This window comes from Doryrhamphus excisus, linkage group LG12, assembly GCF_037039965.1.
Source record: "Doryrhamphus excisus strain RoL-2023G ecotype Guam linkage group LG12, RoL_Dexc_Guam_v1.1, whole genome shotgun sequence".
NCBI lineage: Eukaryota > Metazoa > Chordata > Actinopteri > Syngnathiformes > Syngnathidae > Doryrhamphus > Doryrhamphus excisus.
In genome coordinates, this window is record NC_136368.1 from 907,604 (window position 1) to 932,189 (window position 24,586).

At 43.8% G+C, this 24,586-nt stretch overlaps 1 protein-coding gene across 2 annotated transcripts in view; it reads left to right on the forward strand.

The window, feature by feature from the left end:
* The first annotated feature begins 238 nt into the window (after nucleotides 1-238).
* The window catches only part of raph1a (Ras association (RalGDS/AF-6) and pleckstrin homology domains 1a), a 33,309-nt gene continuing 8,961 nt past the window's right edge, over nucleotides 239-24,586 (forward strand). The window contains exons 1-10 of one of the 2 annotated variants that reach the window (XM_058082409.2): nucleotides 239-404; nucleotides 9,936-9,994; nucleotides 17,430-17,561; nucleotides 17,695-17,803; nucleotides 17,881-18,020; nucleotides 18,081-18,239; nucleotides 18,299-18,448; nucleotides 18,706-18,867; nucleotides 20,389-20,463; nucleotides 24,426-24,503. In XM_058082409.2, the coding sequence (XP_057938392.2) occupies nucleotides 17,430-17,561; nucleotides 17,695-17,803; nucleotides 17,881-18,020; nucleotides 18,081-18,239; nucleotides 18,299-18,448; nucleotides 18,706-18,867; nucleotides 20,389-20,463; nucleotides 24,426-24,503 (1,005 nt within the window). In that variant the 5' untranslated portion in view covers nucleotides 239-404; nucleotides 9,936-9,994. The remainder of the gene's footprint in view (nucleotides 405-9,935; nucleotides 9,995-17,429; nucleotides 17,562-17,694; nucleotides 17,804-17,880; nucleotides 18,021-18,080; nucleotides 18,240-18,298; nucleotides 18,449-18,705; nucleotides 18,868-20,388; nucleotides 20,464-24,425; nucleotides 24,504-24,586) is intronic. The other variant, XM_058082410.2, reaches the window with a different exon arrangement.

Genomic DNA, 24,586 nt, shown 5'->3' on the forward strand with positions numbered 1-24,586 from the left:
AATTTCAAGGCTTTATTATAAAACAATCCCTTTAAATAACGATTACACGAGTCATAAATTGATGAAATGTAAGGCAAACAGACGGGGAACATGTGGATGGTTTACTAAGCGTAAGCACGACTCCGCATTGGTAAACATTTTAAAGACTTCTGTGACGTATTTACTGGGACTTTTACTACGAAAACCTCGCCCGGAAGTCGCCCAACTAGCTTAACAGCCAGCTTGCCCAGCAGCGTTCTGGGCGTGCAGTGTGTGAGCAGGCGGTGGGTTAAGGGGGGAGAACGGGGTCCGAATGACGGTAGAGGAGTCCGCCAGAACCGGGAACTAAACCGACCCAACCCTCGGTCGTCCTCCTGAGGGGGTCTCCACCGGTCGCCTCTCCCCTCGGCTCCCAAATCTCGGCGGTAAGTAGCTTGATTTGGTTCGATTTGATTTAGCCAAAAAAACCCACATCGCCTGTACGTGTCTGTTTGTGTCACTGGTCGTTGTTCTCATTCCATTCGGATCCAATTCGACTCAGCCGGTCCTGAAACGAGAGCTGGAAATGAACATGTGTCGCTTTAAGAAGCTAATTCATCCCATGAGTGGATGCGTGTCCTCGGTGGACTCGTCCTGCGTGGAACGCCGGGGAAAAGGGCCGATGGACGGGAACGGAAAATGATTTCTTTATTAGACTTCACTGTGGCGTTCACGTTCCTTCCTGCCCTTGCACGCCGTTATTCCGTGCACCCAAACGCCGCAGGGCCTGGCGGTGCGCGCGCACCTCCACACACACACACACACACACACACACACACACACACACACACACACGCCGGCAAAGGATGCGAGCCGCAGCCGGCTGACAGCGTCTCTCCGGCCGGCCTGTTTTGGGTTGTGTTGCCGCAGCCTGGAGGGCCGGGATCAGGCGTGCAGGGGCGGACGCAAAGCAAGGCGTGGCGCGCGTGAGGGTATGACGCATACATGGGCGTGTCCGGCCGACCCCTCCCTTCCAGCTGTCATTGAAATGGCTTCCACATGTGTGCCCTGGCCTGGTCTCGGTGTCATCTTTTGGGACCTGTGTGTCCTTTTAGGACGGGATCACGTGACGGGAAACTACATGCAGTACATACAGTATACATGGAATGACTGTCCGTTGGAGTATTAGTCCAGCACAACTGCATCCGTCGGAGGTGAGGTGTACTAATTGGGCCAGACGGGAATCCCACTGCTGCGGCAAAGTGGGCCACAACCCAGTAAGTCCCAGTTGTGTCCCGGGTTAACTGGAGTATAAAATCTCAGCTGGCCTACTTTAGCTCCTCTTTCCCAGTCGGCCTCATCTGCAGGCGTTTGGGCTTCCCGAAGATGTTTAATGGCAACAAAGCAGCACGCTCACCGGTCCCTGGACTGGGGGGGGGGGGGCTTGTTGCTAAGGCCAAGTACTTCCTTCCTAGGACGGTCCCTTGTATGTACGAACATCAGGGGGGTCCAAGTGTAGTAAAACATGGAAGGTTGCAACTTTGCCACGTTGGTGTTGATATGCTAACATGCAGTATTTTTTCATCTTTCAACTTTTAAAGTAATCTTTGTATTTTTTCGACTTTTATGACTATAATATTATGACTTTAATTTACTTTAATTTTTACTTTAATTTAAACTTTTTGCACTAACTAATTTCCCCCTCTAAAATTACAACTTTGTTTTGTTTGTTAATATTAATATAAGAATAGAATAATAAAAAATAATATAAAATAATAATAAAACAATTTTTCTTTAATATTTCAAATCAATTCTACTAAATAAACATTTTTTTCTCACAATATTATGACTTTAGTATTCTAAAATTGCACCTTTTAATTTCTGTAAACATTTTGTATTTTCCAATGATTATTTTCCAACTATATTAAATTTCATAATTATGACTTTATTCCCACAATATTTTCACTTTAATCTGGTAGCTTTTTTTCTGCAACCTCACAATATTACGACATAACAAAAAACATTTTTCATGTTTCAATGACTAAAAGGTTGTCATTTTCCCTCATTATGTTATGAGTTTATTTTCATAAAATGACAACTTTTTTCTGTTATCAACTAACATTTTCCACAATCATATTTCCCAAATATGACAAACTTTTATTTGTTGATTTGTTTGTCATGCTATTAAATAAAAAATATTTCATTAATATTTAACTTTATCCTATTCAATTATTTTTATTAACTTTTTTTCTGAATATTTTGACTTTAAATTACTGCTTTTTTTCTTTTTTTTTAGTTTTCTTGTTAAATTATTTGTAGAATGTGCCACAGGTCTTGGGCTGCAGATGGCCCCTGGGCCACACTTTGGACACCCCTGCTTCATCACATTAGACATATTTGGTGGTGGTGTAGATAAAATGATGGACGATCAGGAGAAGAGCATAGAGGGGGAGGAGCCACCTGCTGTGGCCCAGGAAGGTGTCCTGTATTCGGGCACACGTGCCGAGCAGCCGGTGTGCCGGGCCCACGTGTTGCATCTGGTGTGCCGCTCAGCTCAAGCCTCTGGGTGGGGGGGGGGGCATAACGTTATCAGGATGCTTTTGTTTCCTTGTTTTGAATGCAGTCTGACGTCTGTTTTAGGAATTAAGCATCTGCTCTCTCCCGGTCACATGACGCTTGTGTGGCACTTCCTGTGTGGCGGCGTGGTCGCATTCGGGTTGTCAAGTAGGCACATGGGCTCTTTTGTTGGTCGTAAGAGGTCAAAGCAGGTTGACGTTTTGAGAGACTGTCGCCATTTTGGTGTCCTTTCTCCTCCGCTCAGGAAATTCCTTTTCACCCCAGGGGTGGGACGGATGGATGGGGGGGGCAGGGGGGGAAGAGCCGATTTGGCCATTAGTTGTTTTTATTTTTAGGTGCTTTCTTTTCTTGGCTAACTCAGCTGTATGTGGAGTTTATTATAAGTGGAAGATGCCAGCTAAGGAAGATTGATTTGATCGATTAATTATTATATAAACGTTTTCTTCAAAAAACAACAAAAAATATATTTTTTTTAATATTTCAACTCCACTATCAAACATTTTTGCCTTTTGAATGTTGCAAATTTAGTTTTCTTCATCAAAATTTGACTTTGTTCTCATAAAATTCCAGCCGTTTTTAATTTTTATTTTTTTTATTCAAATGTTTTCAGCTTTCTTTTTGTGTTAATGACTTATTATTCCCATAATATTATAACTTTTTCCACAAAAATTGCATATGGGCATGTCTGATAATCGGTAATGATAATTATTGGCCAAATATCAGCATTAAAATGCGATATCGGTATCGGAATTTTTCCAGATCATGAAAACTGATTTAAAATATGCTGTAACATTCCACCATAGGAATGTTACATGTTACATGTATCAGTATCGGCTGATATCGGCATTGGAAATTGAGAGTTGGACAATATTGGCAATCATTTTTTGGTAAAAAAAAAATTTTTTTTTTTGTTTATCATAATATGACCTTTTTTAAGTCTTTAATATTTTATACCTCCATGAGGTTTTTGTTCCTGATAATATTCTAACTTCCACAACCTGCTTTTCCGATACTTAGAACTTTATTCCTGTTTTCCTATTCACTCTTTGGGTTCATTCCACAATTAATGTTTTGATTTTTTTTTTGGGATCGTTCAATTAATCGAATGATCCATTGTCATGACGGGCGTCTGTGGCGGTCCAAATGTATTTGTGGAGGGCCACCAGGGGAACGCAATGTGTACATGACACGTGCTAACTTGCCTTCTGCTTTACTTTTCAATTTGTGTGTGTGTCTGTGTGTGTATATGTGTGTGTGTGTGTGTGTGTGTGTGTTGAAAGAGGAATCTGGCAGTAGAATGCAATGACTTGTACGTGCACGTGACACACACACACACACACACACACACACACACACACACACACACGAGGCGTGTTGTTTATGAAGAAGCAAGGCAGTTATCATGTTCAAACACAAAAAAAGTAGACCCCCCCCACCTGACCTCACCCCATCCCACAGTAGCCCTGCAAGGGTCGGGGCGTCCTCTTGGTGTCAAAGGGTCCGGTGGGCTCTTTCGGAGAGGGAGTCTAATTCCAGACAGATGTACGTAGCGGCGCTTTGGCTGCCGGTGCTTCTCGGAAAATTCACTCTCATTTCTTCTTCTTTTTCATTCTTTTTTTTTTTATTTTCCCTGGCCGTGTTTTTCCAAGTCTGCCTCTCCTCTCCGGGCCCGTGTGGAGACCCAGGGGCAGGGTGAGCAGCTGGGAATCAGGAGTGGAACCTGACTAAGCTAACCTGCGGATCATATTTGGTGCACTTGCCCGTCACGCAGCATTCCCACGCGACCTGAACGCACCTTTGTCTTTCTGTGCCTTCTAAGGAGATGTACAGTTCATGCCAAAGATCCATGCCCATCTCTTTCCAAACTCACGTCTGCCACCTGGTGGTCGGTGTTATGGCTTGACGCATCCATGCCCCCAGGAAGGAAGTCCCCGACATGCTCCCCGTATGACTTGTTATCATCGGTGTCCCCGCTACGTGCTCCTGGTGTCCCACCAAGGATGCTGGATGATGTTTGATGATGTAGGAAGATAAAGACGTTTATGAGGAGGATTTAGCCGTCTTTTCACGATGTCATGAAGGAAACCCTTCCTGATGGGTGCGATGTCGCCTCTGACACGCCCCCCCCCCCCCCCCCCGCCCCCGAGGTGAGGCCTGCCTCGTGTAAACGTCTGCTGGGAAAAAAGCAGGCTTCGCTACGCATCCTAAAATAGACCACAGACGGCCACAAGTAAGTTGGATGATTCTTCAGCGACTATGCTAACCTAGCATGAGTTTCGTTGCTTTAGCATAGCATACGTAGCTTGGCTTGCGTTGCTAGTCCTCCTGTCCACTCCTTCATCTTACTACCTACTATATATGTGTACTATATACGTATATGGCCTCTATGATGTAGTACTATATACTATATATGTGTACTATGGCATCTATGATGGAGTACTATGTACTATATATGTGTACTATGGCATCTATGATGGAGTACTATGTACTATATATGTGATACATGGCATCTATGACGGAGTACTATGTACTATATATGTGATATATGGCCCTATGATTTAGTACTATGTACTATATATGTGTACTATGGCATCTATGATGTAGTACTATGTACTTTATATGTGATATATGGCATCTATGACAGAGTACTATGTACTATATATGTGATATATGGCCGTATGACGTCGTACTGTGTACTTTATATGTGATATATGGCATCTATGCCGTAGTACTATGTACTATATATGTGATATATGGCATCTACGATGGAGTACTACTTACTATAAATGTAATATATGGCATCTATGATGTACTACTTACTATAAATGTAATATATGGCATCTATGATGTACTACTTACGATATATGGCACCTATGACGTAGTACTACGTACTATATATGTGATATATGGCATCTATGATGTAGTACTATGTATTATATATGTGATATATGGCATCTGTGACGTAGTACTATGTACTATATATGTGATATATGGCATCTACGACGGAGTACTACGCACTATAAATGTAATATATGGCATCTATGATGTACTACTTACTATATATGTGATATATGGCACCTATGACGTAGTACTACGTACTATATATGGCATCTATGTGATGTATAACATCTTTGACATAGTACTATGTACTATAAATGTAAAATATTTCTTCTATGACATAGTACTATGTACTATATATGTGATATATGGCATCTATGATGTAGTACTATGTACTATATATGTGATATATGGCATCTATGATGTAGTACTATGTACTATATATGTGATATATGGCATCTATGACGTAGTACTATGTACTATATATGTGATATATGGCATCTGTGACGTAGTACTATGTACTATATATGTGATATATGGCATCTGTGACGTAGTACTATGTACTATATATGTGATATATGGCATCTGTGACGTAGTACTATGTACTATATATGTGATATATGGCATCTGTGACGTAGTACTATGTACTATATATGTGATATATGGCATCTATGGCGTAGTACTATGTACTATATATGTGATATATGGCATCTATGGCGTAGTACTATGTACTATATATGTGATATATGGCATCTATGACATAGTACTATGTACTTTATATGTGTACTTGGGTGCCAGGTAGACCCTTCACTTGTAAGCGGCATCACGGGAGGGGGCGTGGCTTGAATCACAATGCCACGCGTGTTCATAACAGTAACGATAACAACGTGCTTCATATGTAGATCACATGATGAAAACGGAGCCTTGCGTGTGCTTTTTGGCGGTGGGATGGGCGTGTCCCGTGACGTGCATTCAGGAGCTGCCTCGCGGCCAAGAGAAAGACGTGTCTTCATGTCTCGCGTCGGGATTGTGGAGGATGGGCAACATTCCATAAAAACATTCCATGAAAAGTGCTACTTTCCCTGGAACAGTAAATTCCGTTTTTATTGGCCGATTCCACGATGGTGTCAATGTTGAGGTCTGGGGGCCGTGCTTGGGAGGCGGGAGTTTCGTTGTTGACGAGTCTTCCCGCGGCGGTGTGAGGCGAGGCCGCGTGCTTCCACCTGACGACTTGTTGGAACTGGAGCCAATCTGGCAACGTTTGGCTGAGTCAGAGCCCGTGTCATCGTTAGCTCTCATGAAATCATTATCTCCATAACACACTCTGTGTGTGTGTGTGTGTGTGTTCATGTGTGTGTGTTCATGTGTGTGTGTGTCGTCGTCTGCCAGCTCCTCGCTTAGCAAAACAAACCCCTAAAAGACGCCCGTCTCCCATTTGTTCCCGTGTCTGGTTGCGCCGGCGCTGGTCGGGCCCACGCGTTGCTTCTGGTGGAAAATAGGCTTGGGTGTCGCTGGCGGGGAGATCCAACCCTCAGACCACGTTCCTGGTCTGGGAGCGCTTAAAGAGACAGGACTCTCCACGTGGACCAGCAAAAACATCATCTGGCCTCCCTCCAGATGTTGATGCTAGCAAGGCTGAGGTCCTCCTCCCAAACATCCACTTCCACCACGTCCACTCTCTGTGTGTGTGTGTGTGTGTGTGTGTGTGTGTGTGTGTGTGTGTGTGTGTGCGTGTGTGTGTGTGTGAGCACACTAATGCATCACATGACTCTAAAAGCCCTAACGTCTCACCTAAAGATGGTGGATGAAAATGGCTAGCCTAAATAAGATGTGTTTGGCCGGGGGGGGGGGGGGGGCATTGATGGACGACGGGGGTGGGGGGGCAGCCACATCCTCCGTGCTCGAGCGTCTCAGTTACACACACGCATCCCCCTGGCTGCATTGAACTCATATTTCCCACTTATGCACTGGTCAGTGAACATCCCCCACACAGACTGTTGTGGTTGTCGGCTTGCGTCTTTAAGTTAATAAATAAGTTTTGTTTTTTTATTTATAGTCAACACAGTCATCCCTCGCTAATATTTATCAGAAATTAATGCATAAATGATGTCCTGTCGCTGCTTGATAATAGTGCTACCGGTTATTGTTTATTATGGACGCATAACCCCGCCTCTTGCAGGCTGGGATAGGCTCCAGCATACCCCCACCACGCTAATGAGGACAAGCGGCGTAGAAAATGAATACACTGTATATGTCATGCAATTCAGCTGCACGGCGGTCGAGTGGTTAGACCTCACAGCGAGGAGACCAGGGTTCAATTCCACCCTCGGCCATCTCTGTGTGGAGTTTGCATGTTCTCCCCGTGCATGCGTGGGTTTTCTCCGGGTACTCCGGTTTCCTCCCACATTCCAAAAACATGCTAGGTTAATTAGCCACTCCAAATTGTCCATAGGTATGCATGTGAGTGTGAATGGTTGTTTGTCTTTATTTGCCCTGGGATTGGCTGGCCACCAATCCAGGGTGGACCCCGCCCCCGCGACACTCGTGAGGATAAGCGGTAGAAAATGAATGAATGTCATGCAAGTGCAACCGGCCCCTGTGCCACACTTTGGACACCCTGCTGATGAACCATCTCCACCATCAATACTTGGAGTTTCCAATCAATTCCTTGGTGAAGAACCAGTTCACAACCAGACCTGAAATCATTTTGGAGACACCGTTCCTTATCGTGGGGGGGGGGGGGGGGTTGAAACGGCTGAGCAAATCCCGCTTAATAAGATTTTCCCAGGCTGGTAATGTGTGAAAGAATGCCATGGTGTTTCATAACGCAAGGCCCACATTTGGGCCCGGTGACAAAAACCAGTAAGTACACTGGAAACGACGCCATTAATATTCACGGTACGGCCCCTCCCCCCAGTTAATTGTGAAGTGAACTTCTGCAAAGTAGGATTCAGTATCAATAAATCCCAAATCCAAATTCCATAGAGCATATAAAACCGTTTTACCGCCTTCCAAATACATTTCATAACATGATTAGAGCCCTGTAGACGTGAAACAGCACCCCTATAGTCGCCTGTACACTGTAATGTACACACCAGGGACACAACAGACGGCCACGGCTTTAAGCATAGCATGCTAGCTAACTAGTTAGCTTCCGGTGTATTTATGCTAAACCTAAGAAAGGGTTGAAAACCAGGTAGGGAAGAAAGACAACTAGAAGCCAAAAAGTCTACCACTTCCACACAGAATGGGAGCTAACGTACCTGTTTTTGGAACGTGGGAGGAACCCGGAGCACCTGAGCGGGGAGAACATGAACCAGAGATCCCCCCCCCCCACACACACACACCAAAATGTTGCAACCGCAAGCAGTTTTCTTGGATAATTCCGTCCAAATACTTTCTTGGAATTGTGAGTCATGTGTTTTTTTGAGGAACCATTGTGTAAGAAAACATGAAACTGGACCACGTCCAAGAGGAACCCATAACTTCCTGGGGTCTCATCTGTAAAGTTTGCGTTTTATTAGCTTCTTCGCATCTGTTCTCCGCATCTCAGCAACGGAGCAGCAAAAGGTCGGAAGCCATTTCAGGATTGAGTCCTTCTGACATTTTGGCCAAAATGAGTCATGAGGTGTTCAATGACCTGTTATTGATTTCTGCTGAGTCAGCAAATGACTGGCTGGGAAGTCATCTGAAAAGTCGCACCCCGGTACTGAGGCTTGCAGAGGTCGGGGGGCGGGGGGTGGGGGGTGGGGGCGTCCCTCCTGTTCCCGAGGGACCCGTTGAAGATGCAAAAGGAAGCTTTAGGGTGATGGAATCTGAGAAGGTTGTCTGCAAAAGCCTGAAGGCCGCAGGCAGCAGCTGGGATGTCCGTCATGTTGCCTTTTCTGATGTGGGGGTGGGGGGGGGGTTCATTGCTTTCAGTTAACTTCCAAAGCAGGTGTGGGAGGGGCTACGGTCGGAGGAGGAGGAGGAGGTTTTGTGGCGGTCTGGCGTGTGGAGGACATCCCCTGGCGATGCGATGCGTTCTGGAGACGCTGCTGTTGTCTTCATCAGCACTCTCTCCACGTTAGCATCAGGACGCCTGCTTCATTTTTACATCAATAAAATCAAAATATTATAAGAATAATATGAGAATAAACTGGGAATATTATGAGGAAAAACATAATTTTATATATCATTTTATATTATATATGTATATATAATATTTCCTCATAATATTCCCAGTTTATTCTTATTTTTATTTTTATTTTTTCTCATATTTTTTTATAATATTTTGACTTTATTGTTGTAAAAATGACTGCAGATTTTTCTGTTTTTGCATTCGCCCCCTCAAAAAAAGAAAGAAAAAAATGCAAATGGCCCCCAGGCTGCACTTTGGACACCCTTTGTTATAAGTCCTTGGTTGAAACATCTCTGCTGGTTGGTTATTTTTAGCCCAGCTTGCTCAGCATGGTGCCCCCCCCCACCACCACACACATACATACATACTGTAGTGCCCCCCCTGGTGGAGGCGTTGCCACGGTAGCGTATGTTCTGACAGCAGATATCATCTTCATCTCCAGGCTGATCCGGTTGGTCGGAGCCGTGCTGTCGCAGGAGCTACCCAAGTCTCGCGGCAAAGGTAAGCAGCCCTTCTTCTTCTTCCGAAATGGTCTCGCTCACATGTGGGATGAACCCCCCCACACCCCCACCCCCAGCCCCCACTCCCATGTGAGCGTCAGCCAGCCTTTCCCTTCCCTCAGGGTACACAACACATGCAGACACAAACACACTCCAACACAATCAGTCTTGGAATACAAAAAAAAAATCATATATTCCTAAGAAAAAAGTTTTCCAAGAGTCGGTTCCACAAGGAAGTGGTTGTAGATCCATGAGGATGTTTTTAAGATGCCAAAAGTCACAACGTCACAAGAAAAGAAGCGACATATTTCCTTTTACAACAAGAAAGTTGGAATATTATCAGGAAAAAAGTTGGGAGAAAAACATCAGCTGACACTTGGAAGACTGATATCCGCGTCCTGAAGGTCGGCCTGAAAGGGCTCGCGTGGTTAGGGAGGGGTCACATGGCGGCGGCGTGCTGCGCTGACAGCCTGTGACGGCCCGTGACATTTTTCCTCAAATGGTTTTTGAGTTTTTCCTTGCCCGAATGGGCGTTCCGATCAGGGGGTGTCGTCTGTTGTTGCCTGCTTTTGTGATATTTAGGGATTACAGCTGGTCTGAGTGTTGATTGAGTGAACAATGGCAATTGAAGAGAATGGGGTACATTATATGGAAGCAATGATAGCATTGATAGCAATGAGGCTAACGATGACATAGAAAAGGAGGAGAACTTTAAGTGTGTCAAAAAGTGTAGTACTGTAAAGTGTAGTACTGCAGTGTGTACAGTGTGTACAGTACTGGCATTGGGTACATTTATAATAGCATGCTGTACATCCTGTATCCACAGGGTGCCTGTTTGAGGTCAGAGGGGGCGTGTCATGCGTGGGTGGATAGAAACTGGAGGAAAGTCCAAAGTGGAACTTTAACGTTTCACTTGGCACTTGGGAGTTGGGATGGCGTCCGTCCTAACGCAGCCGGGATGCACTTCCTCCCAGCTGCATACAGTAGTCCTTCCTTCCTTGCTTGCTTCCTTCCTTCCTTCCTTCCTTCCTTCCTTCCTTCCTTCCTTGATTCCTTCCGTCCTTCCTTCCTTGCTTGCTTACTTTCTTCCTTTCTTCCTTCCTTCCTTCCTTGCTTCCTTGCTTCCTTGCTTGCTTCCTTGCTTCCTTGCTTGCTTCCTTCTTTCCTTGCTTCCTTCCTTCCTTCCTTGCTTCCGTCCTTGCTTCCCTCCTTGCTTCCCCCTTTCTTCTCTCCCTCCCTCCTTGCTTCCTTCCTTCCTTCCTTGCTTCCTTCCTTGATCCTTCCTTGCTCGCTTCCTTCCTTGCTTCCTTCCATCCAGCCCTCCTTCCTTGCTTGCTTGCCTGCTTGCTTACTTTCTTCCTTCCTTCCTTCCTTCCTTGATTCCTTCCTTGATTCCTTGCTTCCTTGATTCCTTCCGTCCTTCCTTCCTTGCTTGCTTACTTTCTTCCTTCCTTCCTTCCTTCCTTGCTTCCTTGCTTGCTTCCTTGCTTCCTTGCTTCCTTGCTTCCTTGCTTGCTTCCTTCTTTCCTTGCTTCCTTGCTTGCTTCCTTCTTTCCTTGCTTCCTTTCTTCCTTCCTTGCTTCCGTCCTTGCTTCCCTCCTTGCTTCCCCTTTCTTCTCTCCCTCCCTCCTTGCTTCCTTCCTTCCTTCCTTGCTTCCTTCCTTGATCCTTCCTTGCTCGCTTCCTTCCTTGCTTCCTTCCATCCTTCCTTCCTTGCTTGCTTGCTTGCTTGCTTACTTTCTTCCTTCCTTCCTTCCTTCCTTCCTTCCTTGATTCCTTCCTTGATTCCTTGCTTCCTTGATTCCTTCCGTCCTTCCTTCCTTGCTTGCTTACTTTCTTCCTTCCTTGATTCCTTGCTTCCTTGCTTGCTTCCTTGCTTCCTTGCTTCCTTGCTTGCTTCCTTCTTTCCTTGCTTCCTTGCTTGCTTCCTTCTTTCCTTGCTTCCTTCCTTCCTTCCTTGCTTCCGTCCTTGCTTCCCTCCTTGCTTCCCCTTTCTTCTCTCCCTCCCTCCTTGCTTCCTTCCTTCCTTCCTTCCTTGCTTCCTTGATCCTTCCTTGCTCGCTTCCTTCCTTGCTTCCTTCCTTCCATCCTTCCTTCCTTGCTTGCTTGCTTGCTTACTTTCTATCTTCCTTCCTTCCTTCCTTCCTTCCTTCCGTCCTTCCGTCCTTCCGTCCTTCCTTCCTTCCTTGCTTCCTTCCTTCCGTCCTTCCTTGCTTCCTTCCTTCTTTCCTTGCTTCCTTCCTTCCTTCCTTGCTTCCGTCCTTGCTTCCCTCCTTGCTTCCCCTTTTCTTCCCTCCCTCCTTGCTTCCTTCCTTCCTTCCTTTCTTGCTTCCTTGATCCTTCCTTGCTGGCTTCCTTCCTTGCTTCCTTCCTTGCTTCCTTCCTTCCTTCCTTGCTTGCTTCCTTGGCTCCCTTCTTGCTTCCTTCCTTCCTTTCACACCAAAATGTATTTTGTTGTCATAATACTACAAACTTCTCATATACTTACACCTCCTCATATATTCATATTCATTCCTCATTTCCATCTTTATTCCCTGAGATTTTGTTCTCAGAAATGTACAACTTTATCTTGTGAAATTGAAACTTTTTCTCATCATTTTTTATCTTTATTCTCTTAAAATGCCAACTTTTTTTCCTCATAAATACAAGACTTTATTCTTGTATATTTACACCTTTATTGTCGTAAATTTGTAAAAAAAAAAAAAATTGTAAAAGAAAAAAAAATTCTGGTAAATTTACTTCATTATTTGCTTATTATGATTTTTTTTGTTGTCATAAATTGAAGACGTTGTAGTTTATTTAGTGTAAAGGCAGGACTTGGAAGAATGTGAATGATGATGGACTCAATTCACCTTTCCTATTGGTCGAAGCGTGTAGCCCCGCCCCCATCTCTACTAAACAATGCCGGCCAATCACTGCTTTCATTTGTTTACGTTAGTTTCGGTGCCGGGATGCCAGCCCAAGTGTTTACCAAACAGGGGACTTGAACCATGGGGGAGGCTTTTCAAGCTCGGACTCCTCCTTACCGGGAGGTGTGGCCAAAGTGCGGCCCGCAGCCCATTTGTGGACCGCTGTTTTTTTTTTTTTTTAGAATTTAGAATGGAATGGAAACATTAGCAGCGGTTTTGAAATAAAAACCAAAAAGCTGAAATATTTTTCTTTCAAGTCGAGAAGAACGAGAAGAACATTTACCGGAAGGATGCAGGAAGAAAGTGGAAATATTTTATCAATAAATATTTGTACAAGTGTTGAAGCCAAAATGGGAGTTCACGCTCGGAAATGTCCAGGTTTGATATGGGAAAGCCAGTTTGTGGCAGGAAGTGACCTCTGACCTTTCACAGCCATTTAAACATGGACGGCAGCTGCTTGCGCGTCCAAAGGGAAGTGACAGATGCGGCGCAGAGCAGCAGGGCTCTCGGTGAGCACGAGCCAGGCCCCGCCCACGCAGTCCCATCCAGGCCCGGCTCGGCCCCGCCCACCACGCCACAGCCAAACCAACACGCTTTGAAAGCGTTTCTCCCACGCCGTCTAGCGCTGGTGCTATTTTTAAACCCCACCGGGAGCCAGGCCGGGATGAAATCCCCGGGAACAATGGCACCTTTAAAAATGGAAAGTTGGATGAAAGCACGTCCTTCCACGATTGGTTGATGTCAAACACGGGCTGACAAGACGTTATTCTAGTGTAAACAGTGGACGATTCAAATGTGTTTACACATCATCATGACAGTAGTTGGCTTCTTATAGGGGTGTTATGTCATGCCTAGAGGGCTCTAACCATGTTAAAAGTGTATTTAGAAGGTGGTAAACAGGTTTTCTGTGTCTTATATTCTTTTATTATGTTTTCTATAATGGTAATAGCAGTGTAAAGGTGACTATAGGGGTGCTATGTCATGTCTACAGGGCTCTAATCATGTTAAAAGTGTATTTAGAAGGTGGTAAACAGGTGTTCTGTGTCTTATATTCTTTTATTATGTTTTCTATATTGGTAATAGCAGTGTAAAGGTGACTATAGGGGTGCTATGTCATGTCTACAGGGCTCTAATCATGTTAAAAGTGTATTTAGAAGGTGGTAAACAGGTTTTCTGTGTCTTATATTCTTTTATTATGTTTTCTATAATGGTAATAGCAGTGTAAAGGTGACTATAGGGGTGCTATGTCATGTCTACAGGGCTCTAATCATGTTAAAAGTGTATTCAGAAGATGGTAAACAGGTTTTCTGTGTCTTATATTCTTTAATTATGTTTTCTATATTGGTAATAGCAGTGTAAAGGTGACTATAGGGGTGCTATGTCATGTCTACAGGGCTCTAATCATGTTAAAAGTGTCTTTAGAAGGTGGCAAACAGGTTTTCTGTGTCTTATATTCTTTTATTATGTTTTCTGTATTGGTAATAGCCGTGTAAAGGTGACTATAGGGGTGTTATGTCATGTCTAGAGGGCTCTAACCATGTTAAAAGTGTATTCAGAAGGTGGTAAACAGGTTTTCTATGTCTTATATTCTTTTATTATGTTTTCTATATTGGTAATAGCAGTGTAAAGGTGACTATAGGGGTGCTATGTCATGTCTAGAGGGCTCTAACCATGTTAAAAGTGTATTTAGAAGGTGGTAACCAGGTTTTCTGTGTCTTATATTCTCTTATGACGTACAGTATGTTGAGTCGCAGGTCAGTCAGAGACGTGTTAACAATATTTCCACCCTGTTGGGAATAAGACGTGGAAGAAAATGGAGGAAGCGGCGGGCGTACTGCTGTGGTGTTTAGTGCGATTCGAAGGGAAAGGGGCGGCTAGCGTCGGCATGCAGGAGGAGCGCAGGAAGCGAAAGCCCTGCAGATCCATCAACAATGACATCACTTCCCTCGAGAGCCGGCACGGGAGGAGCATCACATCATTTCCTCCGCTGGGGGGGTTGGGAGGTAGGGGACAATCAGTTAACAAAATAAAGCAAACATTTGAATTTCCAACAGTAGGCGTAAGAGCAGCTTGCAGACCCACGGGACAACAATACATAAAGTTATGCAATTTCAAATGGAACATGAATAAAAATGAAATGGCTCGGTGCGTTATCTGGGCAGGGAGGGGCCATGCTTGTGTAACGATGATAAAAGGCCTATTTATATTTATATTTAGAAAGAAGGCCATCAGCAGCTTTTATGAACCAGTTATCCGTCGTCTCTCTACAGCCGCAGTCCAACTATCAATTTATATTTATTAGGTTTCATCTCTAATACAAATACTTCTTTCTTCTTTAATTTACATGTATCTACAAGTACTTTTTTCTCATAAATGTTTGACTTTACTTCATTCTAAATTTACAACTTTGTCATAATATTACCACTTTATTCTTATAAAATTACCAGGTTTTTTTTGTACTTTTCTGACTTTATTCTCATAATTTTCTCATAAATTTATGACTTTATTTCCATAAATTTTTTCTTGTAAATGTAACTTTATTCTTGTAAAAATTACAACTTTTTTTCTTGTAAATGTACGATTTTAGTCTCATAACATTGCACCTAATTTACGACTTTATTCCCAGAAATTCATGACAACTTTTTTTTATTATTCTCAGAAATTTACACTTTTCTTCTGGTATTATGATATTATTTTCCTCAAACATTCATGACTTTATTCGCATGAATGTACGACTTTATTCTTGGAATATTAGATCTTCTTTCTTGCCAATGTGTGACTCATAAAGTTTTTTTCTTATCAATTTATGACTTTATTCTCAATCTTACGACTATTTTCTTTATATTTAAATTTATGAGAATGTAGTTGTAAATTTCTGACTTTATTTACATAAGTTTACAACTTTATTCTTGTAATACTCCAACTTTTTTGTCATAAATGTATGACTTTACTTTATTGTCTTTATTTACAACTTTATTGTTGTGAATTCACAACTTTATTCTCATAATCTTACGACTTTTTTTCTTGTAAAGATCCAACTTTCTTGTAAATTGTGACTTTCATCATGTAAGTTTATGACTTTATTCAGGTAAATTGACACGTTTATTCTCATATATTACAGCTTTTTTTCGACACTGCTGGTATGCTGCGTCACTGGGGGAGGGGGGTGCTGCGTGTGATGTGAAGGTGAAAGTGTTTGATGTTGCCTCCTCATCAATAAAAACCGCACCCGTTAAGAAGCCTTTGCATTTCGATGATGTCAGCTTTTATTTGCTCGCCGGGCCTCCGTCTCTTGAAATGTTTGCCGTCGGGGAGCAAACAGTGGATTGTGGTCCAAGTGCAGCTGGAAGACTTCCGCCCCGCCGCACAGAGCGAGGCCTGTGCTCCTCCCGCCCTCCAAATGACAGAGCAGGACTTTCCACAAGCATGTAATTGTATAGCGTTGCAGCGTGTGTGTGTTGGCTACATGTGTCGTCAGAGAGGGAACAGTATGTCTAGAAATAGCAACTTATGTGGGGTCACGCCCCAGCCCCAGCCTCGGAGGAGGGGGGTTGGTGGGTGTGAGATCAGGTGGGGGACATTGAGACTTTGTCTGTACTCTACTTCAACTTCATTATCAACATTTGTTGTATTCACATTCATTTGGTCGTTGTGCTTATTGGTGTGTGGGCATTTCAAAGGATGTGGACTTCATGCGTGTAATACACCGTTATGGCCACCGGAGGGGGCTACGAGCACTCAAGTGTCTTATTTGTTACGGAAGTTATGTTCTCATCAGCTTTGTTTGAATACATTTTTTTTAAATCACACACATTTTACTGTGAATTAAAGGTCTGATGTTAAAATCCGTCTAGCAGACATGAGAAGGTAGAACAAAACGCCAACATGTTACTAATGGACGCCTGGCTAACTAGCCAAAATAACACTTGTGTGTCTGTCCTGCTCATTGAGTGACAGCGGGGACGGCCAATCACACGTTAGCACAAAAATAAGCCAATCCAATTGATGAGCTCGTGGGCAGTCTAAACAGAACTATGTTTTCTGCTTGGTCCTAGTGCCTGACATGTTTCACTTTAAGATGCAGATTTTGTTATTCTGAGAAAGTCACTCATAATGTTAGTATTTTTTTTTTCAAATTTGTAATGGGATGGCAAAAACTACCTATTATTATTATTATTATTATTATTATTATTAATATTATTATTCAATTAACTATCAATGAATCAGTCAACTTTCCATTAAAATCAACATTAAAACAATTTAAATGAAATATAATAACAATACAATACAATTAAAATGGCAAAAAAGATTTTTGTTTATTGTTATTAAATTATTATTTGTAGTACTACTTTTCTAGTAACCCAGCTTTTTTGTTATGAATAAATAAGTCGTAACTTTAAAGTAATTTCAGTCCAGGTTTCATAATCAGAAGCATTTCAACTGTCAGATTCAGATCATCACGGCTGGTATGATGTTGATGTAAATGTGGAGTTCATGATTGAAACGAAGCAGCATTGGTCTCCTCAGATGGAGCAGATGTCGGATGAGGAGGTAGAGCTCCGAGAGGAGGAGGAGGAAGAGGAGGACAGCGACAAGGAGGACCAGGACCTGGACAAGATGTTTGGAGCCTGGCTGGGAGAGCTGGACAAACTCACGCAGGTAAACCTCATCGGGGAAAGCCATCTTTATTCTGCTGATTCCGCCATTTTTGTAGTTTTTTTTTTCAAGAAATGATGTTGTTAGAATGTTTGTTCTTAAGGATCCTGCTTCATGAAAGTTGCTATTTTGTCAGAGTCTGGACGACGGGCGCCCGGAGCGTCCCGCCCAGCAGAAGGCGCCCCTCCGCCAGGAGACCAACATGGCCAACTTTTCCTACAGGTTCTCCATCTACAACATCAACGGTCTGACGCTCCACGCACAAAGACGCTCATTCCATACCTTCGCACGATGTCTCACTCTGCTCCTTTTCTGCCCGCAGAGGCGCTGAATCAGGGGGAGAACGTGGATCTGGACGCGCTCATGGCCGACCTCTGCTCCATCGAGCAGGAGCTCAGCACCGTCAACCCCAAACAGAATACCGGCGGCGGCGTTGCCCGTCTGGGACTCGCCGACACCAAGGTAGCCTCCTCCCATTCTTCATGCTGACCCTCGCTCCTTCTTCTTCTTCTTCTCGTCCAGGTCCGTCAGAAACCACCAGCGGGACGCAGCGTCAAGCAGCAGCCAGCGGGGGGCGATGGTGGCGGGAGCGGCAGCGTCAAAGCCTCCGGCGGACATCAAGGGAGGCCGGCGCTGGCGTCCAACTTCAGCTTGGATGACATCACGGCCCAGCTGGAGAAGGTGGATGGAAGCATCAGTTGGCGGGACGTCCGCGCCGTTTACCATCTCTGTCCTTCCAGGCCTCCATGAGCATGGACCAAGCCGCCCGTCAAAACTCCTCCCACTCGCTGGGCTCCGCCTCCGCCACGTCGGCTTCGGTGCGCAGGCCGGCGTCCGGCCAGCGGCAGCATCGCCGCACGGGGTCGGTCGGCACGGTCAGCGAACACGAGGTGAACATCAACAACATCAACAAATAATAATCTTAGTAATAATAGCATAGATTTTTTTATTGAAAAATACAAAAACATAATAATGGACAATCTTTCTCTGAATGTTCTGAGCTCCTGTTTCCCTGCGGGTGCATTACGGAGTGGAATGAGGAGTTTCCAAGCAGGAACGTGTCTCCGCTTCCAGCTGACTGGAAGAGCGCCTCTGCTGGTGGCATCATGTACTGCACTAGTGACCTTCATGCCTTCCCTCCTCCTAGGTGCGCTCCATCGTCCACTCCTCGCGCTCCTCCATCACCTCGGCCTCGGGGGCCTCCGTCAACTCCTCCTCCATGGACTCTCTGGACAACGTTCTCCACGACGACCACGCCGACGACCCTGGTGCCGCTTTAGCCCCGCCCCCGGCTCGGGACGGCACAGAGGTAAGCCGGCACTTCTCTCCGTGTTTTTCCACGGTCAAATGCGGCGGCGGCGGCGGCGGTCTGCTGGGGATTACGCTCAGCCTGCTTTTCATGTTTTGAAAGAGATTACGATCAGTAAGAGCGTTTATACGTCACATCCACTCCACAATCAATCCTCAATCAAGCCAACAATGCCATCCATACGGCTGAATGATGCTGATGTTCTCACACTTCATCTTTAACCTTCATTCTTTCACTCTGGACACACACACACACACACACCATCACACACACACACACCATCACACATCATACACACACACACCGTAATCTTCTGTGTGTGTGTGTCTGTGTGTGACCTAAATATTAAAGCGTATACTAATACTTTCTACTTTCTATAAAAATATTTCTAGAGATGCACGAATTAGTTAGACCTATTTTGTTCTAGAAGACTTGAGCGGGTTTGGGCTATACCAAGGGTCTCCAAAGTGCGGCTTTGGGTCCATTGGCGGCTCACAACTATTTTTTTTTTGTCGTTTTTTTTAACGGACCCACACATTCTAAAAATAAGATTCAACAAAAAAAAGAAAAAAAAATAGAAAAATCAAAGTCATTTTAGGAGAATCATGTGAAAATGTTTAGAGAAAAAAAAAACTTTTAAGTTGTACTAATATTAGAAAGAAAACACATTTATGGAAAATTAAATCACAAAAAGTGATAATATCACCAGGATTAGGTCAAAATATTGGGACCCCTTCAGTAGCGGTCATTTTAGAGGATTTTGATCCATCTTTATTCTGCAGATTCCACCATTTTTGTAGTTTTTTCTCAAGAAATGATGTAATGTAATATTTAGAGAAAAAAACACTTTTTTAAGTTGTACTAATATTAGAAAGAAAGCAAATTTATGGAAAGTTAAATCACAAAAAGTGATAATATCACCAGGATAAGGTCAAAATATTGGGACCCCCTTCAGTCGCGGTCATTTTAGAGGATTTTGATCCATCTTTATTCTGCAGATTCCGCCTTTTTTGTAGTTTTTTTTTCTAAAGAAATGATGGAGAATCAAGTGAAAATATTTAGAGAAAAAAAAACTTTTTTAAGTCGAATTAATATTAGAAAGAAAACAAATTTATGGAAAATTAAATCGCAAAAAGTGTTAATATCACCAGGATAAGGTCAAAATATTATGGGAATAAAAAAAGACATTGAAAAAAAAGTCAGAATTATATGAGCAGAAACGTATGTGGATTAAATGTCATTTTAGTCGCATGAACCTGAAACAAGCCTTGATTGTCTAACATGGAGTAAGAAGATAAGAAGAGAAGGTTATGGTCCACTGGTTGTAGCGTGGGTCTTTGTTATTTTAGGAAGAGGTGAAACATCGGCATGGCGGTTATGATGATCATCAGCGGCCAAACCCCCCCCCCCCCCCCCCCCCCCCCCTTCAAGTTTCCTTCTCCTGTCCTGCGCTTCAGCACACAGCTTTCTGCTCAGGTCGTTCATTCACCACAACTCTCGTCTTCTCTTGTGTCCTTCAAGCACTCGTATCTGGACAGGGAAACCTCTCTGATTCTGAGAAACATAGCCGGCAAGCCTTCACACCTGCTGACCAAGGTGATGTACCTCCTCACCTCACCTTATCTTATCTTAGCTTTGCATGCTTCTTCTCCTTTACGCTGCTTTCAAAGGCCACAGAGTATACAGTACGTGTGTAAGGGTAAAATCACTGGTGGTAAACTACATCTGTAGACACAGCTGATGGAACATTCATACCGCTTTCTGGACCACCCCGTACCACTGTGCGGTATTTGGACATAGATGCCGTATGTGGTGGAAGTGGAAGTGTGGAGCTCGTCTTTGAGCAGGCAGTTATTGCTGTCTGGGCTAGACTAGATAGGAGGCCTCCGGAGCTGTCCTACATGGTCTTTGAGCTTCAGTTCTTGCTCAAAAACTAGCTAGATAGAGCTGTTCCACCAAGTCTAGTCTATGTAAGATTGTAGCTGTCCTATCTACATGCACCTCTTGTTCCGACTAAGTGGGACTGCGCTGTCCTACATAGTCTAGTTCAAATAGAATTGGGGCTGTCCTATCTGGTCAGACTAGAAAAATTAGCTGGATTCATTAGTTCTTGCTCAAAGACTAGGTAGGACATCTCCAGTGTGATATGACTAGAGGTGCATGTAGATAGGACAGCTGTAATCCTATTGAGACTAGACGAGTGGATAGCCTTCGTCCTATCCAGGTGGAGATGTCCTACCTAGTGTAGCCTAAGTAGGATTAGAGCTATCCTAGCTAGTCTTTGAGAAGGCTTCATGGAGCCACGCTGATAGGACGGCTCTAACAGAACTAGTCAGACCAAAGCGTCATGTGTCTAGATAGAATATAGCTGTCCTACCTAGTCTTTGAGGATGCTTCACGAGTTCTTGCTCAAAGGCAAGGTAGAAAAGCTGCGGTCAGGCTACTGCTGTCAAGCCTAGTCTAGTCTAATTAGGATTACAGCTGTCCTATCTAGTCTTTAAGCATGACGTGAAACGTGTTTGAGTTGAAGTCATGGCGGTGTTGTCGGTTTGATGCTTGATGCTTGTGTGTGTGTGTGTGTGTGTTGGGTGGGTGCACCACAGAGGATAATCCTCTTTGTAGCCGAGTGGAGTGATTGCTCGGAAGCGTGCACGCGTACGCATGCTAGACGGCATCAGGCGTCGGTCTCCCTCGGCTGTTAAATCCTCAACTTTCCGATCTAGATGATGTAGATCTTGTGTTTTTACTCCGCCGTATCGCTTTGGCCTCACTGACCTGTCCAAGGCGGAGGCGGCCAGACGTCCGTCTGAGCCTCGTGGCTTCAAATTAAGGGAACGTGGTCAGATTGGTCTCGGACTTTTAAGAAGCGTTGACCTCCAAACAGCTGCCACTGTCTTTAAAATCAGATTATTGATCCCGAATGAGCACGTTTAGGCCTTTCTCCTTCACCACAAGCTTTTACATCAGCACATTCGGGATCAGGTTTCAGACCAGGGTTCGGCTTTCAGATTAAGGTTAGGCTTTCAATGGGTTTTTAAACAGGTTTCAGATTAGGTTTAGGGTTTCCAACTAGACTAAGTTTAGGGTTTTAGACTAGGGTCTCAGATTAGGTTCAGGACGTCGGACTAGGATTTCAGATGAGGTTTAGGGATATGGACTAGAGTTTCAGACTTGGGTTAGGGTTTCAAATTTAGGGTTAGGGTTTCGGACATGGGTTAGGTTTTCAGACTAGGGTTAGGGTTTCAGACAAGGGTTAGGGTTTCAAATGTAGGGTTAGTGTTTCAAATTTAGGGTTAGGTTTTCAGACTACGGTTAGGGTTTCAGACAAGGTTTAGAATTAAAAATTTTAGGGTTAGTGTTTCGGACATGGGTTAGGTTTTCAGACTTGGGTTAGGGTTTCAAATTTAGGGTTAGGGTTTCGGACATGGGTTAGGTTTTCAGGCTAGGGTTAGGGTTTCAGACAAGGGTTAGGGTTTCAAATGTAGGATTAGTGTTTCAAATTTAGGGTTAGGTTTTCAGACTACGGTTAGGGTTTCAGACAAGGTTTAGGGTTAAAAATTTTAGGGTTAGTGTTTCGGACATGGGTTAGGTTTTCAGACTTGGGTTAGGGTTTCAAATTTAGGGCTAGGGTTTCAGACATGGGTTGATTTTTCAGACTAGGGTTAGGGTTTCAGTCAAGGGTTAGGGTTTCAAATTTAAGGTTAGTGTTTCGGACATGGGTTTGGTTTTCAGACTAGGGTTTCAATCTTTAAGGTTTCAGATTAAGTTTAGGTCTTACAAATTGGTTTATGAACAGGTTTCGAGAAAGTTAGTCTTTTTTTCATTTGACTATAATTTTTAAGGATTCTATGAAAAAATGTCCTGCTTTAGACGTCTTATTGTTGTGAGTTTTCAAGGACAAAATGATGTAATAATAATAATACTAATATCTGAAGAGCCTGAGCGGTGTCTTTCCACATTCCCGATCCTGAGGGGACTCCATTAATACCTTGCAGTGCAGCTGCTTGAAAAACTATTTTTCCTTTTGTGGCCTCAGATTGGAGGGGTCGGCTAAAAGCTTTGAGATTGCGGGCAGATTTGCTGGGTTGGGTCAGGGAGGGGGTTGACTGAGAGTGTCGTTATTTGCACTCGCTAGAGCTTCCAAGCACAGCGACATATTCTACGTCATGCTGGGCCGGTGCTTCACGTTTATTTCCAATGAAGAATCCAGATTCCAACAGCTTCACTTTACCTAACGAGACTCCAGTGATTGTCAATATCTTAATTAGTCACTTATTTTTAGTAGGTATTTGCATATAATCCAGATTATGTGTTGTGTCATTGTTTTTGTCAAATGAATCCCTGTCAGTGCTTTATTTTTGCCAGATAAATCCCCTGAGTTTTGGTCTTTTGTTTGATTTTGTCCAGTTTCTGGTTAGTTACGCACGTACTTGCTATCCAAAGCAATGATGTAAATAAAAATTATTTTGTTTTGATAAAACAAAATAACATGGCTTCAAACTAGATGATATAGTCACGTTTACTTCCACACAATTGTGATTAAATCCAATTTTAAGAAAAGGAAAGTTACATATAGCAAACTTGAAAATTGTTTTGTGTACCTCGATTCCAAGATGGCGCTGTGGAGAAATGTGTGTTTAGCTTTTGGGATATGTAGCATCTACAACAACATGCTCCCATACATACCTTTGCTATCTACAACGGTACAGTTCTATCTTTTTTAATGCTCAACTTGTGTAGCTAGTAGTGGAAATGAGTTGTAAGTAGTAATAATAAAGTAGCATAAATATTCATATGCAGTGATAGCGAAGACATGGCCGCCATGTTGGTTGACCCAGCTGCTGTTTAGCTCCTCCTTCATTCGCGTCTGACTGGCATCTCCTTTTGGCTCCCTCCATTCCTCCCTCTCCCATTTATCCCTCTCCATCCTTCCCTTTCCATCTCGCTATCATTTGCCTCCTTGCTCCCAGCTGGAGAGGAAGTGACGGGATGAAGCGCCAGGTTTGCGGTTACGTTTTTAGCTAGTTAGCATCTTGACCGTTTTCCCTCCATTGTTTTTGTTGTTTTCATCCGTTTTCCTGTGCTGGATGTGTTTTTACATTCCGTTAGTTAAGACAGTTTACGTGCGTGTTTCACTCAGAGGGACATTTATTTCGTTTTCCAAGTAGTTTAGTGGAACTTTTACAAGGCAAGCTAACGTAGCCCGCCGACAACCAGGTGACTGCGCGTGAGTGACCGCGTGTGTTTACCATGACAACGAACGACACCGTTCGTGGTGCGTGGCACTGTGACGTCACAGCCCCGTCAGTATGGTATAAATAATGCAGGAGGAAGATGCCAAACTACCAGCCTGGCGGATGTTGGAACACTGGAATATCCCGCAGTTGCTTTTTTATTGTGGACTTCTTTGGATGACAGAGCAGACCCAGAAGCTTTGATTCTAAAAGTACAAACATGAGCTCTTGCTGGAAAAGCCGGGTGGGTTTCAGCTGGTTGTTGCATGAACAAATTGTGTTAACAATGACTGAAATGTACATTATGCCTGTGTGTGTGTGCAGGAGGAGCAGGCTGCTAAGATGAAGGCGGATAACATTCGAGTTGCTCTGGAGAAGATCAAGGAGGCCCAGGTGAAAAAGGTACGTTCACTGCCCACAACATTAAGTACACCGCGTGATGCGTCTATTGAGAAATGACACAAAAATCTTGTTTAATTGACACT